Genomic DNA, 25,305 nt, shown 5'->3' with positions numbered 1-25,305 from the left:
TGCCGTCTGAATTTCACTGCCTGCTGGGAGGTGAGACCTGCCCACATGTGAGCATGCTCCCAGCCATGGGCACTGACCTTGACACTGACCCTGAGAATGCTGACTTTGCAGCCAGCCGGGCCTGCGCTGAGTCTTGGCCGGGTGACCTTGGGCAGTGCCTCCCTGGCTGAGCCGTGGTTTCTTTCCTTGTGCAGCAGGGTTATTAGTTGTCCCCACCTCAGGGTGAATGAGAGGAGTGAGGAGGTGCTTTTAAAGGGCCAGGGTGGGGAGGGTATTGCTCAGTGGTAGAGTGTATGCCTAGCATGCACAAGATCCTGGGTTCAATCCCTAGTACCTCCACTAAAAATAAATAAATAAACCTAATTAAGCCACCAAATTTTTTTTAATAAAATAAATTTAAAAAATAAAGGGCCAGCCCAGCCCAACAGTGCAACTCTTTCAGATCACCCAGTAACCTGGAGAAACAGCACTCTTATTCTCCGAGGCTCATTTTCCTATCTATAAAGTGGGAAGATTAGTTACAAAACACCCTGACGTGCTGGGGTTCTAGTGTAGTCAGATGGTTCCTAATCTTGATGTGGTCTGACTATTTGCTGTGTGACCTTGGGGTAGAAACTTAACCTCTCTGAACCTCAATTTCCACACCTATAACGAGAGACAATATTCACCTCACAGGAGTCTTTCAAGTCTTCTGTTAGCTGTTTGTCATTCAACAAATACTTATCATGTCCCTACCACGTGTGAAGTAACATGTAAGAACTGAGACTACAGCAGTTAGCCTGATGGACATGGTGTCTGGCCTCATGCAGTTACTCTCCAGTGTAGGAGACAGATGTAAAACAAGCTAACAGACAAATAAGGTGATTTCAGACAGGAAATGAGTAGTAAGTGATGGGGAGGGTGGGAAGGGTATCAGAGAGGGCCTCTCAAGGCCTGAATGGGAAGGAACTGGCTGTGGGAAGGGTGATCCAGGCAGAGGGCTGAGTACCTGTAAAGCTCTTGAAGTGGGAACAAGCTTCTTTCCCCATTCCAAGTCTGGAACATTCCAGACCAACTCCTGGTAGCAGGTGGAAGGCGGCTGAGCAGGCAGCGGGTTTGGAGGCCCGTCTTCTCTCAGATTAAGAACTGCTGCCCAGGAGGCAGGCCTGGGGGAGGGAGTGGGCTTTGAGGGCAGGCATGCAGGACCAGGCTTGAGTTGGACCTCGGGCGAGATAGGATGCAGGTAGCAAGGGTGGAGCCCTCTGCAGGGCACAGGCAGGGGTCAGCCTGGTGACCACCTGGCTGAGCCCCCTTCACAGAAGTATTCTGCAGTCTGGTACAGAGACCCTGGGCCTGACTATTTTAGGGGGAGTTTAGGGGAGAGGGTCAAGGGAACTTAGGCCTGCTTTCTCTCTCACCCCAGGCAACCTGGGCCTGAGCACCAGCCACAGAATGCCCAGCCTTTCCCAGATGTGGCCCAGCCATGGGCCAGAGGTTCTTTGGGATGCCACCTATGTACACGCACAATTTCCCTGCTCACGTTCACAGACTTGACTCTTGTCCACGCAGCTTTGTCATGCACGTAGAGTTATAGAATAGATTCTCACTCGTGCAGCAGATCGTAAGTGGGCATCAGCTGTGTGCCAGGCCCCAAACTGATCTGGTCCTTGCCCGAGGCAGCTCCATTTCTAGTGGGAGAGACTGATAGTGATCTAATAATCACACCATGACAAGTGCAAACCAAACTGACAGACCCATGACAGCCTAGGACAGGCTTCTGGGAAAGCTTGTCAGGTTGAGGGGCAGCCTGACCCAGTCTGTGGAGGGGGCTCCAGAAAGACTGGGTAAGAGTGTAGCACGTGAGGTGTGATGGGGGAGGATGGGGGAGGGTGTAACGGGAGAGGGTACAGTGTGTGCAAGGGCCTGGAGGTGGGACAGACACTCAGGGTCTCATGGGCCACGTGAGGCAGTCTAGTCTCCCTCCTGCATGCGGTGGGAAGCCACTGGGGGCTTTTAGGCAGGTGGATGACGTGATAGACATAAACATGCTCGCACACAAGCCCACGCACACCCCAGACACGAGCGCTTTCTCTCCCACCCACGTTTCACGTTCCTGCCAGGCCTCCCACCTACATCCTCATCCAGAGCACACACCCTCTCGCACCACCAGGCAGCGCTGCAGAGAACCCCATGCTGGCTCCCAGCAAAAGTGTCAGACAGTCACCCCACCTGCTTGCTGATTTTGTGGGGCAAGGCCCTCTGATCCAGCCAGGATCAACCTTTGCACACTCTACATTTGCACATGCCCCAACCCACCCAACACGTGCAAGATCATAAACTTCCCTGCACGTGGCTGGTGGCTTCTAGCTTAGGGAGTACTTTCACATGCGTTATCTCATTGAATTCTCCCAGCAACGCTGCAGGGAGGAATTACCAACACCATTTTACAGCTGAGGAAACCGAGGCTCAGAGAGGTGAAACGACTCGCCTCAGGCCACACAGCTAGAGCTTGACCTCATCAGGATTTGAACTCTAGTCCGTCTGACTTCTAGCTGGGTACCCTGGCCACCCAGACTCAGGAGCACTCAGCTATGAACCTCTCCGCTCCAGGCTTTCACTGAAAAGATGGCAAGTGACCTTCAACGCCACATTCTTCCAGAAACATGTTGATCAACTTGGAAAGTTATTTTGAGCCCCAGTGTGTGCCCACCCGCCTGGTGACCCTGAGGCCCTGAGCGGGTGGTTCCAGGGGTGGAGCTGGGTACCTGCCAGCCTGCTAGTCTGGGGCAGCTCAGGCAGGGACCTGAAGGCAAGAGCAGAGCCTTCATTTGCATTTGCAGATGAGGTGGACAGGCTTGTCCCCCGCACAGGCTCACCCTCTCTGGCCTGGCTCCCAGGACCTGACAGCTGAGGTCCCAGGGTACAGCCTCGTGCCCAGCAGCCTGGACTGCTTCTCTCCCACCTGTTTCCCTCCCTGTCCCTCAGAGCAGGGTGCCTAGAGTGGGGGGAAGAGCGTAGGCTTCAGAGGCAGCCAAAAAAACAAGGGTCAGCCCATCTCTGTCCCTCCTGGCTGGGGGACCTTGACCATGGTTTTTAACCTCCCTTGGTGTCAGCTTCTTGGAACAAGGAGTTAAGAGAATCTCCTTAGGATGATTGAGGAAGGTGAGGGAGTCAGGTACTCAGAGAGCTGACTCGTCCGGCTCCGTTTTTTTATTCTTTCACTATTTTTTTTCTGATTACAAAAATAAGAAGTGCTCATTGTAAAAATCCAAACAATGCAGAGAAATGTATCCTGTAGAAGGCAGAAGTTCCTAGTGAGCCTGTTTCCCAGAGATAACCCATACGAACTTTTACACATAATTTAAAATTTTTACAAGTGAGATTTTTGTGGTACGATTTGCCTTTTTCACTTAACTGTATGCCTCAAATCGCCATTCCCGTCAGGGCTGGGACCTCCCTTGTTGTCACTGCATGGTGCCCTATGGTTTGCGTGTGCCTTGATGTATTTAACCAGCTTCCAGATTTCAGCTATGGCAAACCCCGCTAGAGTGTATGTCCTCTGTTCATATATTTTTGTGCTTTTTAAAGGTATTTCTGGAGGATAAATGCCTAGAAATGGAATTACTGGGCCAAAGAGTACCCCCATTTTCACTTTGAATAGGAGGGGCAAAAAACCGACAGAGAAGTAACAGCAATCCATGTGCCCCTAGGAGACCCAGGAAGGTCTGTTTCCTCAAAATAATAGGAACTTATCCACCGCCTCTGCCCTCAACCACAGGTACCCTAGAGTCAAGAGGAACCGATTCCACACATGGGAGGCACCTGGCAGGTCATCTAGTGAAGCTCCATGCTCCCCTTACTTTTCCTCTTCCCGCACCTTAGAATCTCCCCCTACGTCCCTGAGAGGATCTGCCTGCCTTTGCTTGACGGGGAGCTCATTACCTTACATGGCTCTATTTATCACACTGTTTCTTGTGTTGGACTCCGGTGTACCTTCTCACAGCTTTCACCCAGGAGCCCTACCTCAGTCCTCAGCAGCCTGCAGAAGGAAAGAAAGAAGAAAGGAAGAGGGAAGGGAAGGCCAGGAAATGCTCATGGTTAATGTTTACATACTTTATATGTATGAACTCATTTAATCCTCATGACAACTGTTGGAGGCAGACATTGCTGTTATCCCCATATTATAGATGAGAAACTGAGGCTCAGAGAAGTTAAGTAACTTGTCCAAGGTCACACAGCTGTTAAGTGGTAGAGCTAAGATACAGTCTGTCAGATTCCAGGGTCCACACCTCTGATGTTATGCTGCCTCTCCAGGCAGGAGCCTGTAATTTATTGAACCCCTACTGTATACTCTGCTCTAGGCTAGTCAGATTGTACACATAATATCAAATTTAGTCTATGCTACAAGCATGTAGAGTAGATATTACTATCCCATTTTGCAGATGAGGAAACTGAGGCTCAGAGAAGTAAAGGCCCCCTCCACACCCCCTGCTGGGCTGAGTGGTCCCTCCAGCGTTCTAGTTTCAACCAGTCCACGGTGGACTCAGCTCCTAGTTTTTCATCCTCCCATTCACCCTCTGTGGAATGTCAGAGCTGGGCCTTAGTGTCATCTAGTCTGTCCCAGTTTCCAGTGGAAAGTGCTTAGAGAGGTTATGGTGACTTAATCCTGCACACCTGGCAACTTGGAGGCAAGAGCCAGGGCTTCTCCTTGTGCCTTTAGTTAGGAGATAATGACCTTGTCTCTCCGCAAGGGGCTTTTGCCTTGGCCTGGCAGGGACTTCTGCTCACCAGTGGCCTGGAGCCAATGAGGTGGCAAAGCCAAGGCTTAGAAGAGGGAGGGATGGATTTAACAAGGCCTCAGCACTGGAGGGTTCAGCATCTGAGCAGTGAGGCCGCAGAACACCAGCACAGCTAGAGAACAGTCCAGGCGGTATCACTGGGATTTGCTTCCAGATGGGGGAGGCCTGGCTCACCCCGCCTTCTATGCCAACACTCAGGACCATTGTCTGGCCCAGAGCAGGCATCAGGACATGTGTCCTGAATGAGTGACTAAGCATAGGAATGAAGGGCACATGGGGGAGTGGGTGGGTGATGGAGTGAGCAAGCGAAGGAATGCATGGAGTTCAGGAAGGGAGAGCCCCTGCGCTACAGAGGCTGGGAGGGACAGTAAGGTTAACGGCGGAGGCGGGGTGTGGGTGCCTGTGAGACTGCATGTGGGCATCAGGCAGCAATGGGTGCTGGGAAGTCCCTGTGCGTGGGCTCCGGCCCTCCTTTCCCTGGGCGCTAAGGGCGGCAGCCTGTGCCAGCCCAGCAGTAAGTTGCCCTGTGCCCACGTGGGCAAGGAGTAAAGCAGCTGGGTTTGGGCTTTGAGTGTGATACCTTGGGCAAGTCATCACCTCTGTTCCGGCTTCACTTTTCTCCCACATAGAATGGAGGTAACATCACCTGCCCTTTGGTTCTTTGTGAGGCTGTTGAGAGGGTCTAGAGCAAAGGAAGTCTGTAAACTGTAAAGTGCCAGGCCAGGTAAGCAGATATTATTACCCAGCAGGAATAGGCCTTGTGGCCAGGTCATCTCAGGGTCACTCCTCCCTCCTGCCCCCTGTGCAGGGAGGAGTCAGTCCCCAGGGAGGCAGAGGTTCAGGCTTCAGCCACTGCAGGGCTTGGGCCACCTGGGCAGGGGAGGTGCTGGCGGGCAGCTGGTGGATGGGAGGCCTGGTTCCCAGGTGCTGTGCCCTCGGGTGGGGGCCAGTCCCATGACCTACTCTCGGGGCTGCCAACCTGTTGTTTGCTCAGGAGGCCGCTGCCTGGCTCAGCTCCAGGATCCGGGTGTCTCGGTGCTCAGCCAGCTCAGGATGAGGGTGGGGGCCCCCGTGCCACCTTTCTGCTCACCTCCTCTGCCCCGCCTAGCGCCTGAGGTCCTCTCCGCCTGCCCCAGGGGGACCCTGCCAAATTGGCCACTTGGCAGCCGAGACCCTGGCCCATCTTGCAGTCCCCGCGAGGCTCTGACTCCTTCTCTTTACAATGGTGTGAAAATAACAGCAGGCCTGAATCAGGGTTGTGGTAGGATTGCGGGACATCACAGCGCTTGGCTCTCCCTCCCCCACCCCCCGCCCCCCCAACGCTCCCTCTTGAGTCCTGGCTGAGGTCAAAGGTGCCTGGGGAAGGGAGAGCCAGGAGCAGCCACGCCTGTGTCCCCCAACCCCTGCACCTGCTGCCGCTCTCTCCATGGGCCTCCTCCAGAGGAGGGGGCCAGGGTCCTCCAGCCTAGCTTCAGAGATTCACTCACAGGCTGCCCCTGGCCGCCTTTCCTGGCACCTCGGCAAGGCCAGGGCCAAGTAGTGCCGGATGGTTGCGCTCCAGAGACAACGGGCCTCTGTGGCCCCCCAGGGAGGGGGCAGTTCCAGGCTGGCCTCTAGTCTCTGGTTTCAGGAGATTAGGGTCCCTTTAGACCTGATACCATGGCTGGAAGACACAGGCAGCCTCCAGAGCCCCATCCAGAAGGCCCTCTCTCAGGGGAGTGAGGAGCCGCAAGAGCAGCCCTCTGCATCTCCCTCTCACTTCTAGGTCTGGCCCCCTTCCACGTCCCCCCGCCTCCATATGAATCACCAGGTTGGTAGAACCAGTTGGTCTCAGGGAGAGTCAGGGACCCAACTCTGGTGACCAGTGGTCTGGCCTGGACGCCTTTGGTTCCTGTCCCGGACTAGCCCCCGATAAATCCTTCTCAGCCCTATGTTCAGTGACTGGCTGAGCCCCTCCCAAACCCCCAAGTCTGGTTTCCCAACTCGTGTGTGTGCTGTCCGGCACCTGCCCTGCTCCCTGTCACAGGCCTCCTGCCTCGGTGGTCGTAAGTCACCTATTCTGGCCACCAGAGTTTCACCTGTTTCAATTGAATTTTAAAGCATAAATAGTCTACCAGGCAGAAAAGATGGGAAAGGGAGCCCCCGGCAGAGGGCACAGCCTGTCAGAGGCTCAGCAGCAGGACACAAGTGGGGCTTGTTTGGAAAGCTGCCTGCAGCCCAGCCCGGTTAGGACAAGGTGATGGGGACGGGACAGGAAGGGGGTGTGAGTGGAGATGAGAATGGGAGAGTTAGCAGGGGCCATACCCACCTGGGGACCTCACTCAGGGCAGCTATCTCTGGATGGCCAAAGGGCCAAGCCCTACTCACAGGATGGCCCAGCCACTCTTGGTGCCCTGAAACGGTAGGGTTCTCTAGGAGAGTGGCTAACAACAACAACAACAACAACAACAACAACAACAACAACAACAACAACAACAACAACCACCACTTCTACTGGGCTCTGCGGGGCTCACTCACTCTAATGCAACCTTAAGGGGTGGGGACATTATCTCTCATTTTGCAGATAAGATAAAAGACAGGGCCCTCCCATCAACTCTTCAGCTGGTTAACAGATGGGAAGCAACCCAGGGAGACATCTGGTCACCTGTCCTGCGTTCCTTATCTCCCCAATCACACCTGGGTGTGACCTGAAGTTTCGCAGAGTGTGAAGCCCCCCTGAAATGCCCCCTACCCCAGTGCAGCGTCTGGAGCCCTGGACTGGTGGTGGCCTGGTTCTAGTTCCCAATCTGCTCCCACCTTGCTGGGTGACTTCGAGATGGTGGTTTAACCTCTCTGAGCTTCAGTTTACCCTTCTGGGAATTGGGGATCCTAGCGACTGCCTTATCTCCTGCTCCAGTTCCGGTGAGACTCCCAGGAGTGAACAGATAAAGAGGGCTTTTGAAAAGTACAAAGAGCTGCACTCACGACAGTGCAATTATTATTGTCACCTCGATGTGGAGCTAAGGGAGGGGGAGGAGGTGCAGTGAACCGTTGCCAAGAAACCCCGGAGCTGTCAGCAGCAGCTTCCGGCCTGGCCCATCCCACTCAGGAGCTGGGCCACTGGGCACCCCCACCACTACTCCACCGCACCCTTTCCCAGGGAGGGATGGGCACTCTGACGGGGGCGGAGCTGGGGCCAGCTGACTGGTGGCCATGCACCTGCAGGGCCTGAAGGTGACCTTGGAATGTGCCTGGTCCAGACTCCAGGTTGGCTTCAGCTTTCTGTGTGACCTTGGGCAAGTCATCTCCTCTCTGGCTGCTGCCTTTTCCTGTGTTCAGGTGTCCTGTACTATAGGCAGGTGTCCAGGCCAGACAGGGCAGGATTGGAGCTGGACCGAGGGAAGTTGCTAGCTAGTGGCTGCAGGAGCCAGGGACCACGGGGAGCTGACTGACAGGACTGAGGGCCTGAGTTGAGAGCGGCTGTGATGTGTGTAGTGTAGTAGAAGAACCCCGGGCTGGAGTAAAACCTTGGCATTGCCCTTTCCCTGGTGTGACCCTGGGTTTGTCACTTAACCTCTCTGAACCTCAGTTTTCTTATCTGGAAAAAAGGATGATAATAATGCAACCTCACAAAGCTGCTGTGGTGATTCAATGAGACAATGCCTGAGCAAACTGTAGAGAGCTGTGCAGATATGACATATGGCCAAGGGGACGGGAAAAGTAGGGAGAGGTCCCCATGTCCCAGCTAGCTCCAGGCACTTCCCAGCTGCTGCATGTGTGGGAGAAGGAAAAGCATTTTAAGCTGAGCCAGGCCATGGGGTCAGGAACGTTTTCAGAGAAGCGAGGAAGAGGGCAGAGACTTGGGGGACCTCATGTGAATGGAAATGATGGAAACCTGGAGACAAAGGTGGGATGGGAGAGAAAGAGGAGGGACAGAGAGCTTCAAATTCATGAGAGGGAGGAAAATTACCAAGTAGGGGGAGGTCTGCAGGGACCAGAGGCAGAGGGGAATGAAGGGTGGGCTAGAAAGGTGAGGAAGAAATGGGTGAGAGGTGAGGAAGTCTGAGAGAAGGAGGAGGAGGTCAGGGGAGGGGAAAAGGGTAGGGAGGGAGGTGAGAGGCTGTTTATTCATTTCTTCAAAGGTATTATTGAGCAACACTATTTACTAAAAGGCAGTGTAGTATAGCATTAGGGCAGCAGCTAGACCCGATGGTTAGGGGTTCAGAGCCTCTTGATTTCCCTTACTGTCATTGTGACCTTGGACATGATGCTTAGCCTCTCTGTGTCTTAGTTCCCTCCTCTGAAAGATGAGGGTGAAATGAGTTAATAACAAGTGAAGCAGTTAGAGCAGGGCCCACACACAGTCCGTCCTGTACCAGCATGGCTGCCTGGGCTGTCACTGTTATAATCACCTTGCCGATGCGCTGTGTCTGGAGGGCTGGCCAGCCATGCTGGGAAGTTCAGATACTTGGCTCTGCAGTGAAATACCTGGGTTCAAATGCCTGTTCTGCCTCATTAACTGTGTGACCTTGGGCAAGTTGATATACCTTTCTGAGACTCAGTTTCCTCATGTGTAAAGCAGGTAGTTTTTGAGTGCCTGCCTCACTGGGGAGCTGCAAGAATTAAGAAAAATCATGGAAGGCACAGGGAGGCTGTGGCTTTTGTTATTATTGTCCTTCTGTCCCTGCAGGGTTGGGATGGTTGAGGGCAGGCTGGGCCCAGAGCCTCTGATTTCCTGCTCTGTCCTCATCCTGGAGTCCCTCCCTTCCCCTGCCCCTTAGGGCCTCAGCAATGGCCTTTTAGGTAGAGGAGTTGCCTCTGAGGCGGGGGCTCTGGCCAGCTGGGAACTGGAGAGCTGAGGGCCTTGGGCAGGGTTCCAAGGGAAACCAGAGCCCTCTTGTCTTGCAAGATCTACTGAGTCCTGGGCCAACATGAGCCGTGGCATCCAGACACAGGGAAACTGAGGCAGGTCCTAGAAGGCGGGCGTGTTAGGGAGCTGCTGCCAGGCTGACCTGCAGCGGCCATGGTCTGAGCCTTGGGGCATGAGAAGGGGTGGACAGAAGGACAGTGCCTGAATAGCTTAATCCTGGACAAAAACCTCCACTCAGCAGCCAGGGCCACCAAGACAGTGGTCCGCACCATCCTGGGCTTCAACCTCAGGACTTCCTGGTCCTTGGACAGCCTCTGCTCTCCATCCCACTGGCACTGGCCTTGCTCAGTCAAGAGCATGGGCTTTAAATTCTGACCCTGTCACCCACTTGCTGGGAGAAGTGGCTTCGTCTCTCTGAGCTTCAGTTTCTCCATCTGTAAAAATGGGGATAAATAATGCCAACCTCTTAGCACTATAGTGAGGCTGTAACATGCCTAACATAGTTCCAGGCACTGGGTAGGTCTCAAGAGTCCCCATAGCAGCCTCAGTGGAATTTGCTTGGACCATTTCTATGGGCCCCTTTTCACTCCCCCCTCCCCAGATTCTCCCCAAGTCACTGCACCTTATAATCTATAGGAACCTTTGTTTAGGCCATTCCCTTGCTCACAAACCTTTACTGCCTTCCTACTGCCAACATTCATTCACTCATTTACTCATCCATTCAACAAATTCTTAATGAGACCCTAATGTGGGGAGCCAGAGTTTACCACGAATGAATGGATATCAAGGAATTCACTGGGTAAATACCTACTAGCTTCCCAGGCTCTGTGATGAATTTTTCATGGGAACTGAGAATGAGAGAGGTGTGTCACTGACTTAAAGTCACACAGCAGGTGAGTCCCAGCAGGCCTGAGACTGTCTCCCTCACACTGATGCCACAAACCTAAAATGCCACTGTCACCATATCTATCCTCTGGGTCAAGCACTGCCCAGTGCAAGGCCCCCTTTTAAGATCCCTGCACCCCTGGGAGGTGGAGAGGCATCTGGTGCCTGTAGCAGGGCTGTGGGGCCATCCCTCTGAGCCATTTCTGTCCAAGTAGCTGGGCCCAGGGGAGTCAGCAGCAGGGCTCAGAGCTTCCTCAGGGTCTTCTTCCTGCACCAGGTTCCCACATTCACTTCCCCTCCTGGGGTGTGGCAGGCCCAGCTCCACCTGACTCAAGCCCGATGTGAGCTGAATGACTCACCCTCTCAGAGCCAGCCTCGGTGGAGGGACTGAGGTGGGGGTGCAGACACATCAGGGTGGCCCTGGGCAGTGGGTGGAAGCCAGGCCTGCTTGCCCAGCCCTGGACGACCTGGGTCCCAGGAACCACCAGGCACTTCCTCTTCCTGACCCCAGAGGTGGCCTCCTCCTAGGCTTTCTAGGGTAGCAGGAGCTGACTTCACCCTCACCAGACCTGCTTCCTTTCCTCAGGGAGGGGTGTGGGTGTGGGCAAAGAGTCTGGGCTTGGAGTCAGTCAAGCCTCGCTCAGATGCTGGCTCTGCTGCTGACCAGATGTATGACCTCTGCGTGCCTCATCATCTGGAAAGTGGGAATACCATTGCGGTGACGAGTCTGTGCCCTTAGGCCTGGAAAGAGGGGCTCGGCACAGGGCCTGGCACATAGTAGGCCTAATGAGTGTCGGTTATTGTTATTACCACTAACCATAGCAGTGACCAGGGTGCTCTCTCAGCCTTAAAGCTACTATCTCCCTGAAGGCTCTGGGGGGTGGTGCTTAGAGGCTGGGGTACCCCTGCTTAGTCCAGAGGTCAGGGTTCAGCTCTTTACAGCAACCCTCACTGCCCCTGCCTCAGTCTACCCATCTTTAGAATGGGCTGTGGACATCCTCTTGGCTGGAGTGTGGGTTAGGGAGGCCTAATAGAGAGCTTGGAGAGAGACTCTGTCCACATCTCTGATCTCCGGGGAAGGAGAGCCTGTTTGGCAGCCCTGTTCAAGAAGCCCCTCCTCTTTTGCCTCCTGGGGAACCAAAACTCCCTCCTCCAAGATACCTGTCCCCCCTAATGTCTCCCACTCTGAGAGTGACTCTTCCTCCCAAAGTTTACAAATCTCCCAACCTGGGGCCCTCCCTGACCTCAGACTCTTCTCTTTCAGGAGGAGTGATGGGCAGAACCAGCGCTTCCCTCAGGCACTAGACCTGCCACGAGTGGACTTAGTTCCCTCCCACACTGCTTCACCCTACCCTAAGGTAAGTGCCCCCCTACCCACAGCCCCTGGTCCAGAGACCCCCCAGGGCTGACGGATACCTAAGAATGAGTACTGGGCAGAGGTAGAACATTCAAGTAGATGCTGCTTGGGGTTTAGCCCCCACAAGGGGACACCACTCCTCACCCCTGGGTGAGCCTGGTACAGTCTCAGAGGTTGAACCAGGGCCTGTAGCACTATTGGGGGTGGGGGGCAAAAAAGCTGGGGATAAACTAGCTAAACAGCTATTCTTCCTTATCCTCATCATCAGCATCACCATCAGTCTCCTCAGCTGTAAATCAGGTGTGATGATAATACCCCACCTCACAGGGCTACTGTGAGGATTAAACGCAAAAGTGCTGATAAAACATTCCATGCACAATATCTGGCACAGACGAAGAGCCCTACAAATGAGGCAATTATTTGTTGTTATCATCAAAATCAAATGTTTGCCCAGCACTTGACCTGTGCCAGACTTTGTGCTGGTCACTGAGGTGCCAGAAATCAATCTGACACAGACCCTGCTCTCAAGGAGCCATAGCCCAGTTAAGAGAGAAATTGCTAAACAACTTACAAGAAGTGTCAAATACGAGTAATAACCACTAGCATTTATTGAGATTTACTATGTGCTAGGTGAGTACTTAATGCTTTATATGCCATATCTCATTTCATCTTCAAACTATAAGTACCATGTACTTATGTGAGTACTATTACTAGTCTCATTTTGCAGATGAGAAAATCGAGGCTCAGAGAAGTTAAGTTACTTGCTCAAAGACACACAGGTAGGATGAGATGGGGCCAGGACTGGAACTCAGGCTGTCTGGCCGGAGTGCCTGGTCTGGTGGCTTCTCTAATGCACTGGATACTCACTTTTGCAGTACACTTTACTGTTTCTAAATCACGTCCACAGACATCATGCCTCTTGGTCCTTTCATCAAATCTTAGGTGGTAGGCAGTCTCCAGATGAGGATCCAGATGCTCAGAGAGGTGAACTGGTTTTCCCAAGATCACACAGCCAGGAAATAGCAGAGGCAAGATCTGCCAAGCTCTTTCCCCAGAGATCTGACCTGGAACAAGGGCCATCTACCTCTCCTAGGCTGGGAGGGCATATAGCCAAGGAATAGTGTCCATAAAGGGGATCACCACCTCCAAGGAGTTCCCAAGTGGAGGCCCTAGGGACCATGTTGGGGGTTCCTGAGATCCTCTCCTGTCTCTGCCTGGGTAACAGCCCAAGACTAGTTCATGATCCTGCGATTTGGCAGGGAAGAAGTGACTCCATGGCAGCTGGGTTCAGGAGTGAGGCTCCCATCTCCTCTCCCCCAAGCATCCAGTAGGAGGCCTGGGTTCTCTTCCCATCCCTGAGCCTCAGTGTTCTTATCAGAAAAATGAGGGTTAGAACAGCCCATCGCCCTGAGTCTTGCCTTCTCAGATTAGCTCTGAGCTGCCTCCCCTCAGACTTCCTGGCCTCTGCCCAGTTTGGCTAGAAGCCTCCGTTTGTGCCAGTATAGCCCAGACGGCTACGGGCTCCAAATTGCCCCACCCCGACAGCCCACACCCACCCCAGAATCAAGACACAGTCTGTAGATAGAATGATCTACAGGAAAGGAAATCAGGGCCCAGAGAGACTGAGTGATCCGTCCGGATCCCCAGCAAATCAGTGGTGGGGAGGAGAGTCCCAGGCCTGTGACACATTCTCCATCCCACTCTGCCAGCTCTGCGCACGTTTATCATGTTGATGGTGGAGCTAGTCTGAGGGGCAAGTGACTCCCTGTGCCAATGGGCAAATCCCTGCTCCTCTCTGGGCCTCAGTTTCTCAACTGTGAAACAGAGCTGACAGTTCCTTCTCTACCCACCTTGCCAGCTTGCAATTGGATGATGACTGTGAAAATAATTTTGGGAAGTTGAAATTAGGAATCTGAAATATTACCAGCTTCATTACATTCCCAGGGCAAGACAGAACACCCAGAAGGGACATTCCCTTCTCATTGGGAAGCCACATTTGTACAGACACTGAGCTACCCAGGACCCTGATCCCCTGTAAGAGTTTTTCTACTGGAGGATTTAGGAATCTGCACACATGTACATGCACAGTCTCCCCACACCTACATACATGGATACATTCACATGACTGCAAATGTATTCAGATGCATGTGTGTACAGGTACAAACACATAAATACATATACCCAAGATAAGATGTCCATGCACACACAGCCACATCTGGTCTCAGAGTTACACATACACACAGCTGCATGCACATACGTGCACACCCTCCACTCTGGGGACACAGACATCTTGGGGATGCAAGCAGGTCTTGCCTCCTCCCAGTGTGGGAATGAATATTTCTTTGGTTGCATTTCGATGGGTGCCCGGAAGTGCTCAGGCCTGGAAGTGCCTGTGTGAATCAATATTTGCTGCTGTTAATTATTAAAAACAAAGCTACACCGTGTCTGGAACACACATCTCCAGAGTTCCCCCCCTCCAGCTTCCTGGGCTCCAGTCTGACCCAGGGCCAGGTCTGAGGGAAAGGAAGGCACAATGCCTTCCTTCCAGGAGCCCTTGCCCCTGGAGATGGAGAGTGGTGGGTAGCTGCCAGGAGCTCCTTCAGGAAGCTGAAGAGAGGATGGATACTGAGCTGGTGGGCAGCCCTGCCCTGCAGGGTCTGAAGCAGTTGGTGTTGACTTGGCCACAGCTCAGGAAGCAATTGCCGCTTTCCCAGCATCTAAGGAGGGGGTGCTGAAGCCCTGCACCCACTGTACAGTGGCAGACACAATGTAGGGTCAGCCGGTAGGGCCTGCAGAGGCCTTATATTTTACAGATGGGGAACCTGAGGCCTGCAGAGGTGGCAGGGACTCACTCAAGTCTACCCAGCATGCTGTAGCAAGGACAGAGCTAGAACCCACATATCCTGAAGTCCTCTCCATGTGTGGAGACTTGGCAGCTCCTGTTCCCTCCCTCCTCCAGGATCTGGGGCAGTTAGGGACAGGTATGAGCATGGGACCTGGGGAAGGGAGAGTACAGGCCAGCCATTGTCAGACGTTAGGGGGCGGGTGAAGGTGAGGAGGAGGGAGAGGAAAGAGCTCCAAGCCTTTCCCTGGATTCCTAGTTCTGATTCTGTGTGATCTTGAGCGTGGTATTTTATGTCTTGGAATCAATTTTCTCTTCTGTAAATTGAGGATGCCACTCGTATCTTCTGAGTCGTGGGGAGAAGATGAGACTTGTAAAGGGTCCAACATTAAGTAGATGCTCAGCAAAAGCCCTCTGTCTCCAAGGTAAACCCCTCCACCCCTTCCTCCCCGGTTTCACAGCCCAGCCCAAGAAGCCCGTCCCTGAAACCCTGAGGCGAGGTACCCAGAGTCTGGGAAATTAGAGGCGGGCTTGGGATGCGCTGGAGAGCCTGGGGGTTCCAAAGTGCCCGCGAGCTGAAAGCTCCCAGCGCGCTAACAAGAGCGCGCAGGCGCAGTGTTCAAGGACCGCACCGGGGCGGGGCCTCCTGTGTCCCCGCCCCGGATCTCCGAAAGCCCCGCCCCTGCCCCCGCGCCGCCCGTACCTGGCGCCCCGCCCCCTCCGGGCCCGGCCGGCGGGCGAACTAAGCTCAGGCAGCGGGTCCCCGGAGCCCGGAGCCGGGAGCGCGGAGCTCGGCGCTGCGGGGCCCGGGCGGGGGCTCGCGCGGGCCGGAGCCGGCTGGGCCAGCTGAAGCGCCACCGGGTCGGGGGCCGGGGCCGGGCAGGGCTCGGGATGGCTCAGCCGCGGCCCCTGGCGCCCCCGGGCCGTCCGCGGAGGGGCTCGCTACCCGCTGGGGCCGGCTGGCAGGTGAGGACCAGGACGAAGGCGGCCTGGCTGAGGGGGTCCGCGGGAGCCAGTCAGCCCGACTTCCTCGGAGACCAGCAGGCTCTGCCTCAGCCAGGACGGGTGTGTGAGGCTCCGTCATGGAGGGTGTGTTAGCTTCTGGGCTAACACCCGGCCACTGCGGCCACAGGGCACACCCCTGCCTTGGGGTCTCGGGCCTTGGGCTCTTTCTGCAGCTGCCTATGGAACAGAGTGCCTGTGGTGACACTGTGACTCTGGGCTACAGGGGCACTCTGTGTGTGTGTGTGTGTGTGTGTGAGAGAGAGAGAGAGAGACAGAGACAGAGACAGAGACAGAGACAGAGACAGAGACAGAAAGACAGAGAGACTAGCCTCTGGACCACTTCATCTATCCCCTCCTCCATTTAGGAGGGGTCTGAATGTCACAGTGTAACTTTGCGTGGTGCCCTGAGCCACTTTGCTCACAGCCTTTCATGTTTCAGAGTGCCTGATGCACTAGCAAGCCTGTATCTGTGGGTGTCACTTGTTGCTGTGTGTGTGCTCTGGGCGACAGTACCATGTGTCAATGTTTATGTGACTGTGACTCCTGGTGCTTTGTTCCTGGCCACGTTAGGTCACCTGAGTGGGGTACTCTGGGAGACATCATTGCACCCCATCACTGTCGTGCTGGGGCTGTGCTGGGCTGAGGTGGTGTGGCTAACCCAGGCACAGATGCTGATGTTTCTGTTGTATAAGGTGTTGGGTTGACAGGTGTGTTTGTCTCCCTGGACTGCAGATGTGTGCCTGGTCTCTGCTGTAACTGCCTGTGGAATTGTCTCTTCCAAGCTCAGAAGTGTTGGGTGTGGTCAGAGGGGTCCATGGGTCAGCATCTCCTGTGGACTCCTGTCATGCATTTTACAGGGTAGGTTTTGCCTCTGTGGGCAGGCCTTAGAGTGTGCACATGGGGTGTCTGTCTCGTGATCTTTAGCAGAGCTCCGCGCGCGCGCGCGCGCGCGCGCGCGTGTGTGTGTGTGTGTGTGGTTCAGACCTGTGCCCCTCATCCTTGGTGATTAACCACTCCTACAGTTGCTGCCTGCTTTTTCTTTTTCTCAGAACTCCTTTTATATTATGGGATCAAGTATGTCATGTCTGTTACACAAGGTGTGTGACTCTGATGTGGAAGGGTGAACTTGTGCGTGGGAGTGGGGCTCTGTGTCTCAGTTTCCATGAACATACCTGCCTGTATCTGTGAGTGCATGTTATTGTGTCTCTCGGCATACAGATGTGAGAGTGATTTTGTGGTATTTGTGTAGCTTCGTGAGCAATTACTGATGTGCGTATCTGCATAGGGCTGGGTTTGCATTTGTGTGTGTGGCGCTTGCAGGGCATGGACCTGTGTGTGTATGTGAGTGAGTGTGCTGTTGTGAAATGTAGGACACTGACACGTGTATTTGTATGTTAGCATGTAGCTCTGTGCCTAAGAGTTGATGTGTACAGACCCAGTGGGTTTGTGTGTGTGGGTTTGTGTGTGTTTGCTTTCTTTGGTACAGTGAGACTGCGTTTAAATATTGGTGTACAGGCTGCTGTGTTTTAGAGGGAGAGAGAGAGGGAGAGTGTGTTTCTCGGTGCACAACCCCATAGCAAATGTGTGTGAGCTCAGCCAGTGCTCCCACTGGACTTCAGGAGCTGACTGAATTGAGGCCTTGGAGGTGCTGGGGGAGGGGCACCATCCTAGAGACACTGGGGGTTCCCAGGCCCAGCCCCCAGCCCCGCCAGCCTACAAGGATGCTGCCTTCCAGGAAAGCTTGTAGGGAGTTGGCGCTACAGAGGCTGAAGCTGCCAAGCACAGCTGGCAGATGCCCAGGTTAACCCTGTGTGTGCCCTGGCTAGCCTCGGGAGAGGCTGGCTGGAGCCTGAGTGGGGAGGAGGGGGTGTGTGTGGACTCACACCCAGGTGTTGGGCCAGTGGGACATCCCAGCATTCTCTCCCCCAGCAGCGCCCCCAGGCCACACTGCTTGGGAGAGAGGGTGGGATCCTTTTCCAAGAGAGGCAGGTGGAACCACAGACCCTCCTGTGAGGATCCCAGCCGGCCTTTCTCTGGCGCTGGGACCTGGGGCTCTTCTGAGAGGTCTGTGGGCTGATCCTGGCACTGCCACCCTTGCAGTGATATGGGGGAGATGTCTCTCCCCAAGGGTCGCAGCCCTCTTTGTTTGAAGCAGCAGCCTCCTCCATTAGGGAAGGGGACTGAGTGGGGTGGGCTGCCTGGGGAGGGTGCTGGGCTTTGGATGGACTTCCCTTGGCAGTTGGTCAAAGTCTGTGGGTCAGAGGCACAGAGTCCCGTCCTATGATGTCCCCTCCACTCCCTCTTGCTGCTCGGTGGTTGTTCAGAGTTGGGGGACCAGGAGACTCGGGCGTGGGTGGAGACTTCTCGGGGACTTAGCAGGATCAGCTGGGCACCTGAGGGCTGACCTGCTCTCTCCATCTCTGTTGCAGAACACAGATCTGTTTGCGATGATTGAAAAGATGCAGGTGAGGTGGGCTCTGTAGCCTGTTCTGGGAGCCACAGAAGGGGTTGGGCTGGGGGTGAGGGGGCCCTTGCTGTATCTCCAGCCCTACATCTCTCTGAGGATGGGCCGAGAGCCCTTATACACTGTGCCAGGAGGAGATGGTGGCAGTGTGTGGTTGTCCAGAGCCTTCTGCCTAGGGGTCAGAAGAGAGGATGAGGGGTTAATGGTGCCCAACTCTCTGACTGACCCAAGGGCCCAGGCCCCACTTGCGTCTCCCCAGCTCCCCTTCCCTGTATAGGTTGTTGGGGTCAGTGCTTCAACCCACCCCCACATACACACACCATCCCCCATCTCCCAAGATGCAGGGCAGGCTCTGCAGGACCCCCATGTGGAATGGGAGGAGGGATAGATGCCAGGGCACAGGGCAAGGGGCAACCGGAGGCTCTGCTGCAGGTAGGGGGAGGTGCTAATGAGCTAGGCAGTCCCCCCCAATCTATCTGACTCCTGCCCAACCCCCACTCACCAGCCCTGGTCTTCCAGGCACTTGTTTGTTGTTTTATTTGGGTATGTGTTGGAAGGTGGACAAGGGACTTGAACAGACCTTAGGAGCTTTCTCTGATGTCCGTTCACCCTCCAGACCCTCTTCTGTGCCATCTTCCTGCTTCTCTGCCTCTGTTAGTCTTTCTGTCTCTACCTCTCCCCCTCCTTCTCTCTCTCTTTCCCTCTCTCCCCATCACAAGCATGCACACTGCCCCTGCCCTGACTCCCGGCGGCAATATACAGGCACAGAGCACCCAATTCTCCCTGCTGCTCCTGGTCTCCCTCAGTCCAGGTTGCTTCCAGGAGGGCCAGCCCTGCAGAGGCCTGAGTAACCCTGCCAGCCAGCACACTGCCCTGGGAGCACCCCCACATCACCATCTCCCTGGAAGGGGTACTGCCTCTGGTGGGCATGGGAGGGGTGTAACGGGGTGTGCCTCCTTCTCTTTGCAGGGAAGCAGGATGGATGAACAACGATGCTCCTTCCCACCACCCCTCAAAGTAGGTGTGAAGCTGGCCCCAGTCCCCTCTTCTAGGGGCTGTCAGCTTCCAGAACAGCGCTCTCCAAAGGGCTTGGAGGGAGGGGGTTGGGAAGGGGAGGCAGACTCCCTCTCTAGGGTGGGGGTAGGGCCTGGGAAGTGCTGCCCCAGCCAAGCAGCCAGCCCTGGAGAATCCCGCACCCTTTCAAAGTGGTCTTACTTACTGTGGGCTAGGTCCTGGGGCCAAGAGCATAGCAGGGTGCACCCAGCCCTGCCCTCTAGGAGTCTGAGATGTGGAGAACCCTTCCCTTGCTATAGGCCAGGGGCCTTCATTCCAGCTCCTCCCCAATCCAGCTACCCCACTGCAAACTCACCCTGCCTCTCCAGGCTTCCCCAAATTGAAGCCCCATCCCTCACGACCGCCTGTTATAAAATGTTTTCTTTGAAGCCAGTTATGATCAGCAGCTGCAGGAAGACTCAAACCCAGGACCCAAGAGACTTACCCTCTCCCACTCCATGTATCTTCTCCCTGGGAGGGCTGAGGGGGAGGGGGAGCCTGGTTGCCCCCCAACCGTCATGAAGAGACTAACAGGAGGCTGGGGACTGAGGGGATGTGAGGAGGCTCTTATTTAGACTCAGAATTTTCTGGGGTTGGAAGCTGCATAGCCCCTCCAGGTAGGCATACGATTCTATGGTTGGTGATTTGGGACCCCAACAATCTAAAAAGACTGGTGGCTGGGCCTTGGGGAGTGGGCTCAGGGCTGCAGGGGTGAGGGTTAAAGTGGGGTTCATGGGCACAAGCCTAGTGCTTTGTCCAGAGCAGGGGTTCTCAGAGCAGCATCAGCATCACTTGGGAGCTTGTTAGCCTTTAAATTCTTGGGCCCCACCCAGACCCACAGCATCAGAAACTCTGGGGTTGGGGCACAGCAACCTGTGTTTACGAGCCCTCCAGGTCATTTTGATGCACTGAGAACCACTGGTCCAGAGGCAGTGAGCCTCCTTTTCCCCAGGCAGAAAGAGACCGAAAAGAGGCTGCCAGCACTCAGTGAGCTAGGCCTACCTCAGCCCTGCCTCGTGGAGTCACCCCAAGGCAAGCTCTGCCCTACCTGTGAGATGGGGAGCTGAGGACACAGCCCACCTGCACCCCTAACCAGCAGGGCTGGCTGGACAGCAGGCGATTTGGGGAGGCTGGAAGTAAGGGCAAGGACCCCACCACAGCTGCGCCTCTGCCCTGCTTGTGTTTTGCAGACGGAGGAGGACTACATTCCCTACCCGAGCGTCCACGAGGTAACTGGACCCCACTGAGCTCATCTCTACCCCAAGTCCAGGAGGCGCTCACTCAGGGAGTCTGGACACCTGGTTCCTCCTCTCTGTCAAGAGCGTGACCACAGGTCTTGCTGTAGGGGCTGGAGACTCAGTTTACAGGCCCAAGACTTCAGAGCCCATCCGAACCCTTGAGCCTCTGAGCTAAATATGTTAACTTCTCCACCAAGGTCTTGCTCCCAGCTCTACCTGTCCCCTCCCTCCAGCACCCCCCAGTCCTTTGAGACTGGGACATGGGGCTCTGTGCATCTGGGTTGGCAGTGGGAGGGAAGGTGCCTTGGAGGGGATGGACGTGAGCCCTGGGACCCACAGAGACTCTGGGCTGACCCCTAGTACTCCTTAGCCATGGTAGAAGTGGCTCCAGGTCTGAGTTAAGGGGTGTCCTGGGGCCCCAAGCGGGGTACAGTGTGGGGTGGGGTGGCTCTCAGCTGAGTCCTCCTTCAGGTCCTGGGGCGAGAAGGGCCCTTCCCCCTTATTCTGCTGCCCCAGTTCGGGGGCTACTGGATTGAAGGCACCAATCACGAAATCACCAGCATCCCAGAGACGGAGCCACTGCAGTCACCCACAACCAAGGTGAAGCTGGAGTGCAACCCCACAGCCCGCATCTACCGGAAGCACTTTCTCGGCAAGGTGGGTGGCTCACTGGTGTTCAGGGGCTGGGCTGGGGAGATAGTGGGTCACAATCCAGCCCTGGGGGAGGCTGGGCCTGAGGGGAAGCAGAATCATGGGCTGGGGCTGGGTGACAGTCCCAGAGCTCTGAGTTTCAGGGAGCATGTGTGGTGGATTCATTCGATCAACAAACATTTATTGCAAAAGGCAGTACTATGGCATAGGGGTTAACAGTAAAAACTGCTGTTTGAATCCTGGCTTTTGAATCCTGGCTTTGCCACTTACTACACAGGATGTCAGGCAAGTCATTTACCTTCTCCGGGCCTCTGTTTCCTCATTTGTAAAAATGGAGATACTGATGATACTCACTGCATGACGTTGCTGCCAGCCTTTAATGAGTTGATGTTTGTGAGGTGTTCAGACTGGCATCCGGCACCTAGTAAGTGCTCAGTCAAGGTGAGCAAATAATGAGCACCAGCTGTGTGCCTGGCCCTGTTCTAGGCACCAGGTATACAGCAGCAAACCAAACAGACCCAGGTAATTCCTTGGGGTGTTGGGGAGCTGTGTGATCTCAATCTGGGCCCAGGGCGTTGGCCAGACGCTGGTGGGTATTGGTGCTAAGGTCGGGGGCCCCAGGGAGGGAAAGGGAGAGGATCCATTGTGACTGAGACTGAACCAGCAGGCTCAGGTTCAGGAGCCATTGCCTGGGGACAACCCCAGAACAGGGCATGGGATTCCACCTCCCAGCTGAACCCTGTGGGTCAAGACGGACCTGCATCCCAGGAGCCAACCCTCTAGAACCTCTTAGTTGGGTCTGGCAGGTGTTGGGATCTGGAGGATTGTGTGGACCCAGCGCATAGTTGGTGCTCAGAAAACTTTGCTGAAGGAGTGATGGGACAAGTGACAGAATGAAGGTGGTGCCTTGAGCACAGGAAGATTTGAAGAGGCACAGGCTAGGGGCTCAGAGAAGACATGATGACCAGGGTCAGGTTAGCAGCACAGAGAAGAGGGGTCCCAGAGGCTGGCAGAGAGGCAGGGCCACTCCTGACTCCAGGTAGGGTGAATGGGGAAGCACTGGGCCCTGTTCTGTCAGAGGAAGGAGGTCAGGGTGACTTTGGGCATTGACTCCCTCGGACCCTGAGCCCACTCTCCTTGGGCTCCTCTGGGTCTGGCCAGGGGGTTCTGGGGGAAACTCCCTGCTCTGAGGACTTCATTGCAGCCCTCCTTGCCAAATGCTGGCCACTCCCTCTCTGCAGATAAATCCAAACATTCGAGGGTTTCCATCATTCTATGCCCAAGCAGTGCTGAGGGGACTCTGCCCCAGGCCCCTGCAGACTGCCCCTGAGCTGTGGATTTGTGAGGTGTATCCCCTGGCCCCTCTTTCTCCTCCCCCACTTTGAGCACAGGTGTTCACATTTAAGCAGGACTTCCTTCCACAATGACTGCTGGGGCGGGTGTGGCTGGGGAGCCAGCCCCATTCCCAGGGCCTGGGCTGGAGGGGAGTCCAGGGCCAGGTGGGCTGAAATCTTCTGGCACTCCCAGCCTTTGGCTTTGAGACTTCCCCACCTGGAGGTGCCAGCCCTGGGCTCCTGTCTGAGGGGTGCCATCCCTGCTGCAGCTTCCCCTGCTCCCTCGGGGGTATTTCTGCCCAACCCTGCAGTTTCTCCAGGTGAGGCAGGAGGGTAGGAACCGGCCTGGTCAGCCACCCGGTATGTGCATGAGATGTTTCATTTCCTCATTCTCATGGGCCCTGGCTTCAGGGGCCTCAGAGCCATGGGTTGAGCAATCAGTCAGTTGACATATTTTTATTGAGCACCTACTGTGTGCCCAGCCCTGAGAAGAGCAGGGGCTGGGAGATAGCCGTGTAGGTACAAATGTGGTCCTGACTTTGCTGAGGACTCAAGAGAGCCAAGGTTACTACAAACATTCATTGTACACCTACTCTGCACCAGGCACTATCTCTTTCAGTTCCTGCCACCCTTCCACAGGGTAGTTGGCCTCACTCCCATTTTATAGACTGGGAAACCGAGGCACAGAAAGGCAAGGTGACCTCAGGTTACCCAGCTGGCAAGTGGCAGCGCTGGGATTTGAAAGCAGGTCTGTCTGAGGCAGTGTGGTGTTAGCCGGCACACCTGCTATTTGGTAAAGGACCTCCAGTCGGAGGTAAGTTGGCTTTCTGGTTTGGTTTCTGGAAGTCTCAAGCCCAGCCTCACCCACTGCCCTGGCCCCTACCTCCCACCACAGGAGCATTTTAATTACTACTCACTGGACACTGCCCTGGGCCACCTTGTCTTCTCACTCAAGTACGATGTCATTGGGGACCAGGAGCACCTGCGACTGCTGCTCAGGTGAGGGGACCTGTGACAGCAGGGAGGGCTGAGGTCTTATAATCTAGGAGCCCATCTCATTTTACCCACTCTTCTAATTGAGGCCTAGAGAGGGCCAGGGATTTGCCTGAGGGCACACAGCACATTAGTGCCCAAGCCAGGCCTGGCCCCCTTATCACCTCTGGACCTCCCTGGGGTCTGCCCTCTCTGGTCTTACTTGGTGTGGAGGAGCTCGCATCTCCTTTCCCACTGCCTCACCTCTCACTGGGTTTTCTCCTCCCAGGACCAAATGCCGGACATACCACGATGTCATCCCCATCTCCTGCCTCACCGAGTTCCCCAACGTGGTCCAGATGGCAAAGGTGAGGCCTCTGATCCTTCATGTGAGCCCCTTTGGGTGCCCCAGGTGGGCACAGAGTGGGGCTGCAGCCTCGCCTTTGCACACCCTCATCTTTAGCCCCAGATTATAGCCTGCATGTTGTGGCCTGTCTCCAGGGTCCTGCCTCTCACATGTTCGCATGATATCCACATGCTGGCATATATTCAGGGCTCCTGTCCTCTGCCTGTGTACTCTTTAGAGCGTCTTTTGGATATAAGGGACCCCAGATCTCTGAACTCTATTCTGAGTGACAGCCCCCAGGCCTTCTTCAGCCTTGGTTGTCCCCTCTCCGTTTCTCCTGCTGTCCTCCCCCAGATCTTGGCCAGGGAGGCCCAGAGGCCTCACTCTCAGGCCCTCCCTTATCTCCTCCTGCAGCTGGTGTGTGAAGATGTGAATGTGGATCGATTCTATCCTGTGCTCTATCCCAAGGTATGGCTGGATCTGGGCCCTGCTCAGTGAGGGTGGGTGGGTGGGTAACTAGAGGACTGAGTGTTTATTAGGCATCTGCTGTGTGCAGGGTACTTCTCCTAAGTTCTCTCATTTAATCCTCACAATAACCCTGCAAAGTCTGCAGTTTGTGGAAGAGGAACCAGAGGCCCAGAAAGGTTTGGTGCCATACCGAGGGATTCACAGCAGATAAGGAAGGCCTGCATTTGAACTTAGTATTGTCCACCTTTGAGGCGAGCCTTACTTACCCTGAAAACTCTCAGTGCCATTTGGGGATCTTCCCAAGGGTAATCTGCACCCCTGAGCCAAGGCACTCCCCTAGCCTTGCCTTCTGACCCTAGAAGGGACCGCCATAAGTGCTGCCCCACAGACAGCAGCTGTGGTGATGGGTGCTTGGTTCAAGTCACTGTGACAATGTGGGATAAAGGAAGGCACTTCTGTCTTCAGCTAGCCAGGGAGGCTTCTTGAAAGAGATGGGCCTTTAAAGACCCTGCACACCCTGTGGCTCTGACTGAATTCTAGAGTGAGGTCAGGTCCCTGAAGGGTGGGGTGGTCCAGGAAAGTCCCCTGAAGGAAGGGGCCTCAGAAATTAGACCCCACCTCTCAGTTACAGAAGAGGAAACCGAGGCCCAGGGTGGGGAGAGGAGCTTGCTCATGGCTCCACAGCACATTGAAGGGGCTTGGTCCTTTCTAGAGTGACGAGCTGGGTTTACAGAAGAGTCAAGGAACGAGCTGGGTATTAGAGCAGAGTAGAGGTGGGAGCTTATGGGCAGAACTCAGGAGCAATGAGCTTAAGCTTCGGAATCCAACAGAACTAAGTTCAAGTCCCAGCTCTGCCACTGGCCAGCTGTTGACCTTAGGCAAGTAATTGTGTAACCTCTCGGAGCCTTGGCTGCTTCATCTGTGAAATGGGGGCAGTAGAAGGGCCTCCCTCACGGGCTTGTTCTGAGGAGCAAATGAGATGATGCATGTGGAGTGCCTGGCACAGTGCTTGGCACATAGGAAGAGCGATAAATGGCAACTGGAGAAAGCAGTGTATTTCACC

At 55.0% G+C, this 25,305-nt stretch overlaps 1 protein-coding gene and 1 long non-coding RNA gene across 21 annotated transcripts in view; one reads left to right on the top strand and one right to left on the bottom strand.

Annotated features, from left to right (window-relative positions):
• The window catches only part of RAP1GAP (RAP1 GTPase activating protein), a 62,791-nt gene that overhangs the window by 23,013 nt on the left and 14,473 nt on the right, over nt 1-25,305 (top strand). For 18 of the 20 annotated variants that reach the window (XR_004325395.1, XR_004325394.1, XR_004325386.1 and 15 more), the window contains 8 exons: nt 11,777-11,870; nt 18,146-18,181; nt 19,150-19,197; nt 20,424-20,462; nt 20,943-21,128; nt 23,352-23,455; nt 23,718-23,796; nt 24,189-24,242. Coding sequence is in view for 7 of the 20 variants with exons in the window: in XM_032495386.1 (XP_032351277.1) it covers nt 11,777-11,870; nt 18,146-18,181; nt 19,150-19,197; nt 20,424-20,462; nt 20,943-21,128; nt 23,352-23,455; nt 23,718-23,796; nt 24,189-24,242 (640 nt within the window). In the remaining 13 variants the exon portion in view is untranslated. Of the gene's footprint in view, nt 1-11,776; nt 11,871-12,596; nt 12,649-15,423; nt 15,678-18,145; nt 18,182-19,149; nt 19,198-20,423; nt 20,463-20,942; nt 21,129-23,351; nt 23,456-23,717; nt 23,797-24,188; nt 24,243-25,305 lie in introns of those variants that run through there. The other 2 variants (XR_001366504.2, XR_004325393.1) reach the window with 2 other exon arrangements.
• On the bottom strand, nt 3,506-25,270 carry LOC116668282. Its single transcript, XR_004325396.1, has 3 exons — nt 25,259-25,270; nt 21,583-21,585; nt 3,506-3,603 (listed from the first exon to the last, which is right to left on the bottom strand). It is a non-coding gene; the product is annotated as an uncharacterized LOC116668282 (long non-coding RNA).

Source organism: Camelus ferus, chromosome 13 (assembly GCF_009834535.1).
Source record: "Camelus ferus isolate YT-003-E chromosome 13, BCGSAC_Cfer_1.0, whole genome shotgun sequence".
NCBI classification, from domain to species: domain Eukaryota; kingdom Metazoa; phylum Chordata; class Mammalia; order Artiodactyla; family Camelidae; genus Camelus; species Camelus ferus.
Note: the sequence above shows the minus strand (reverse complement) of the source record. Positions and strands in the feature narration are given on the sequence as shown.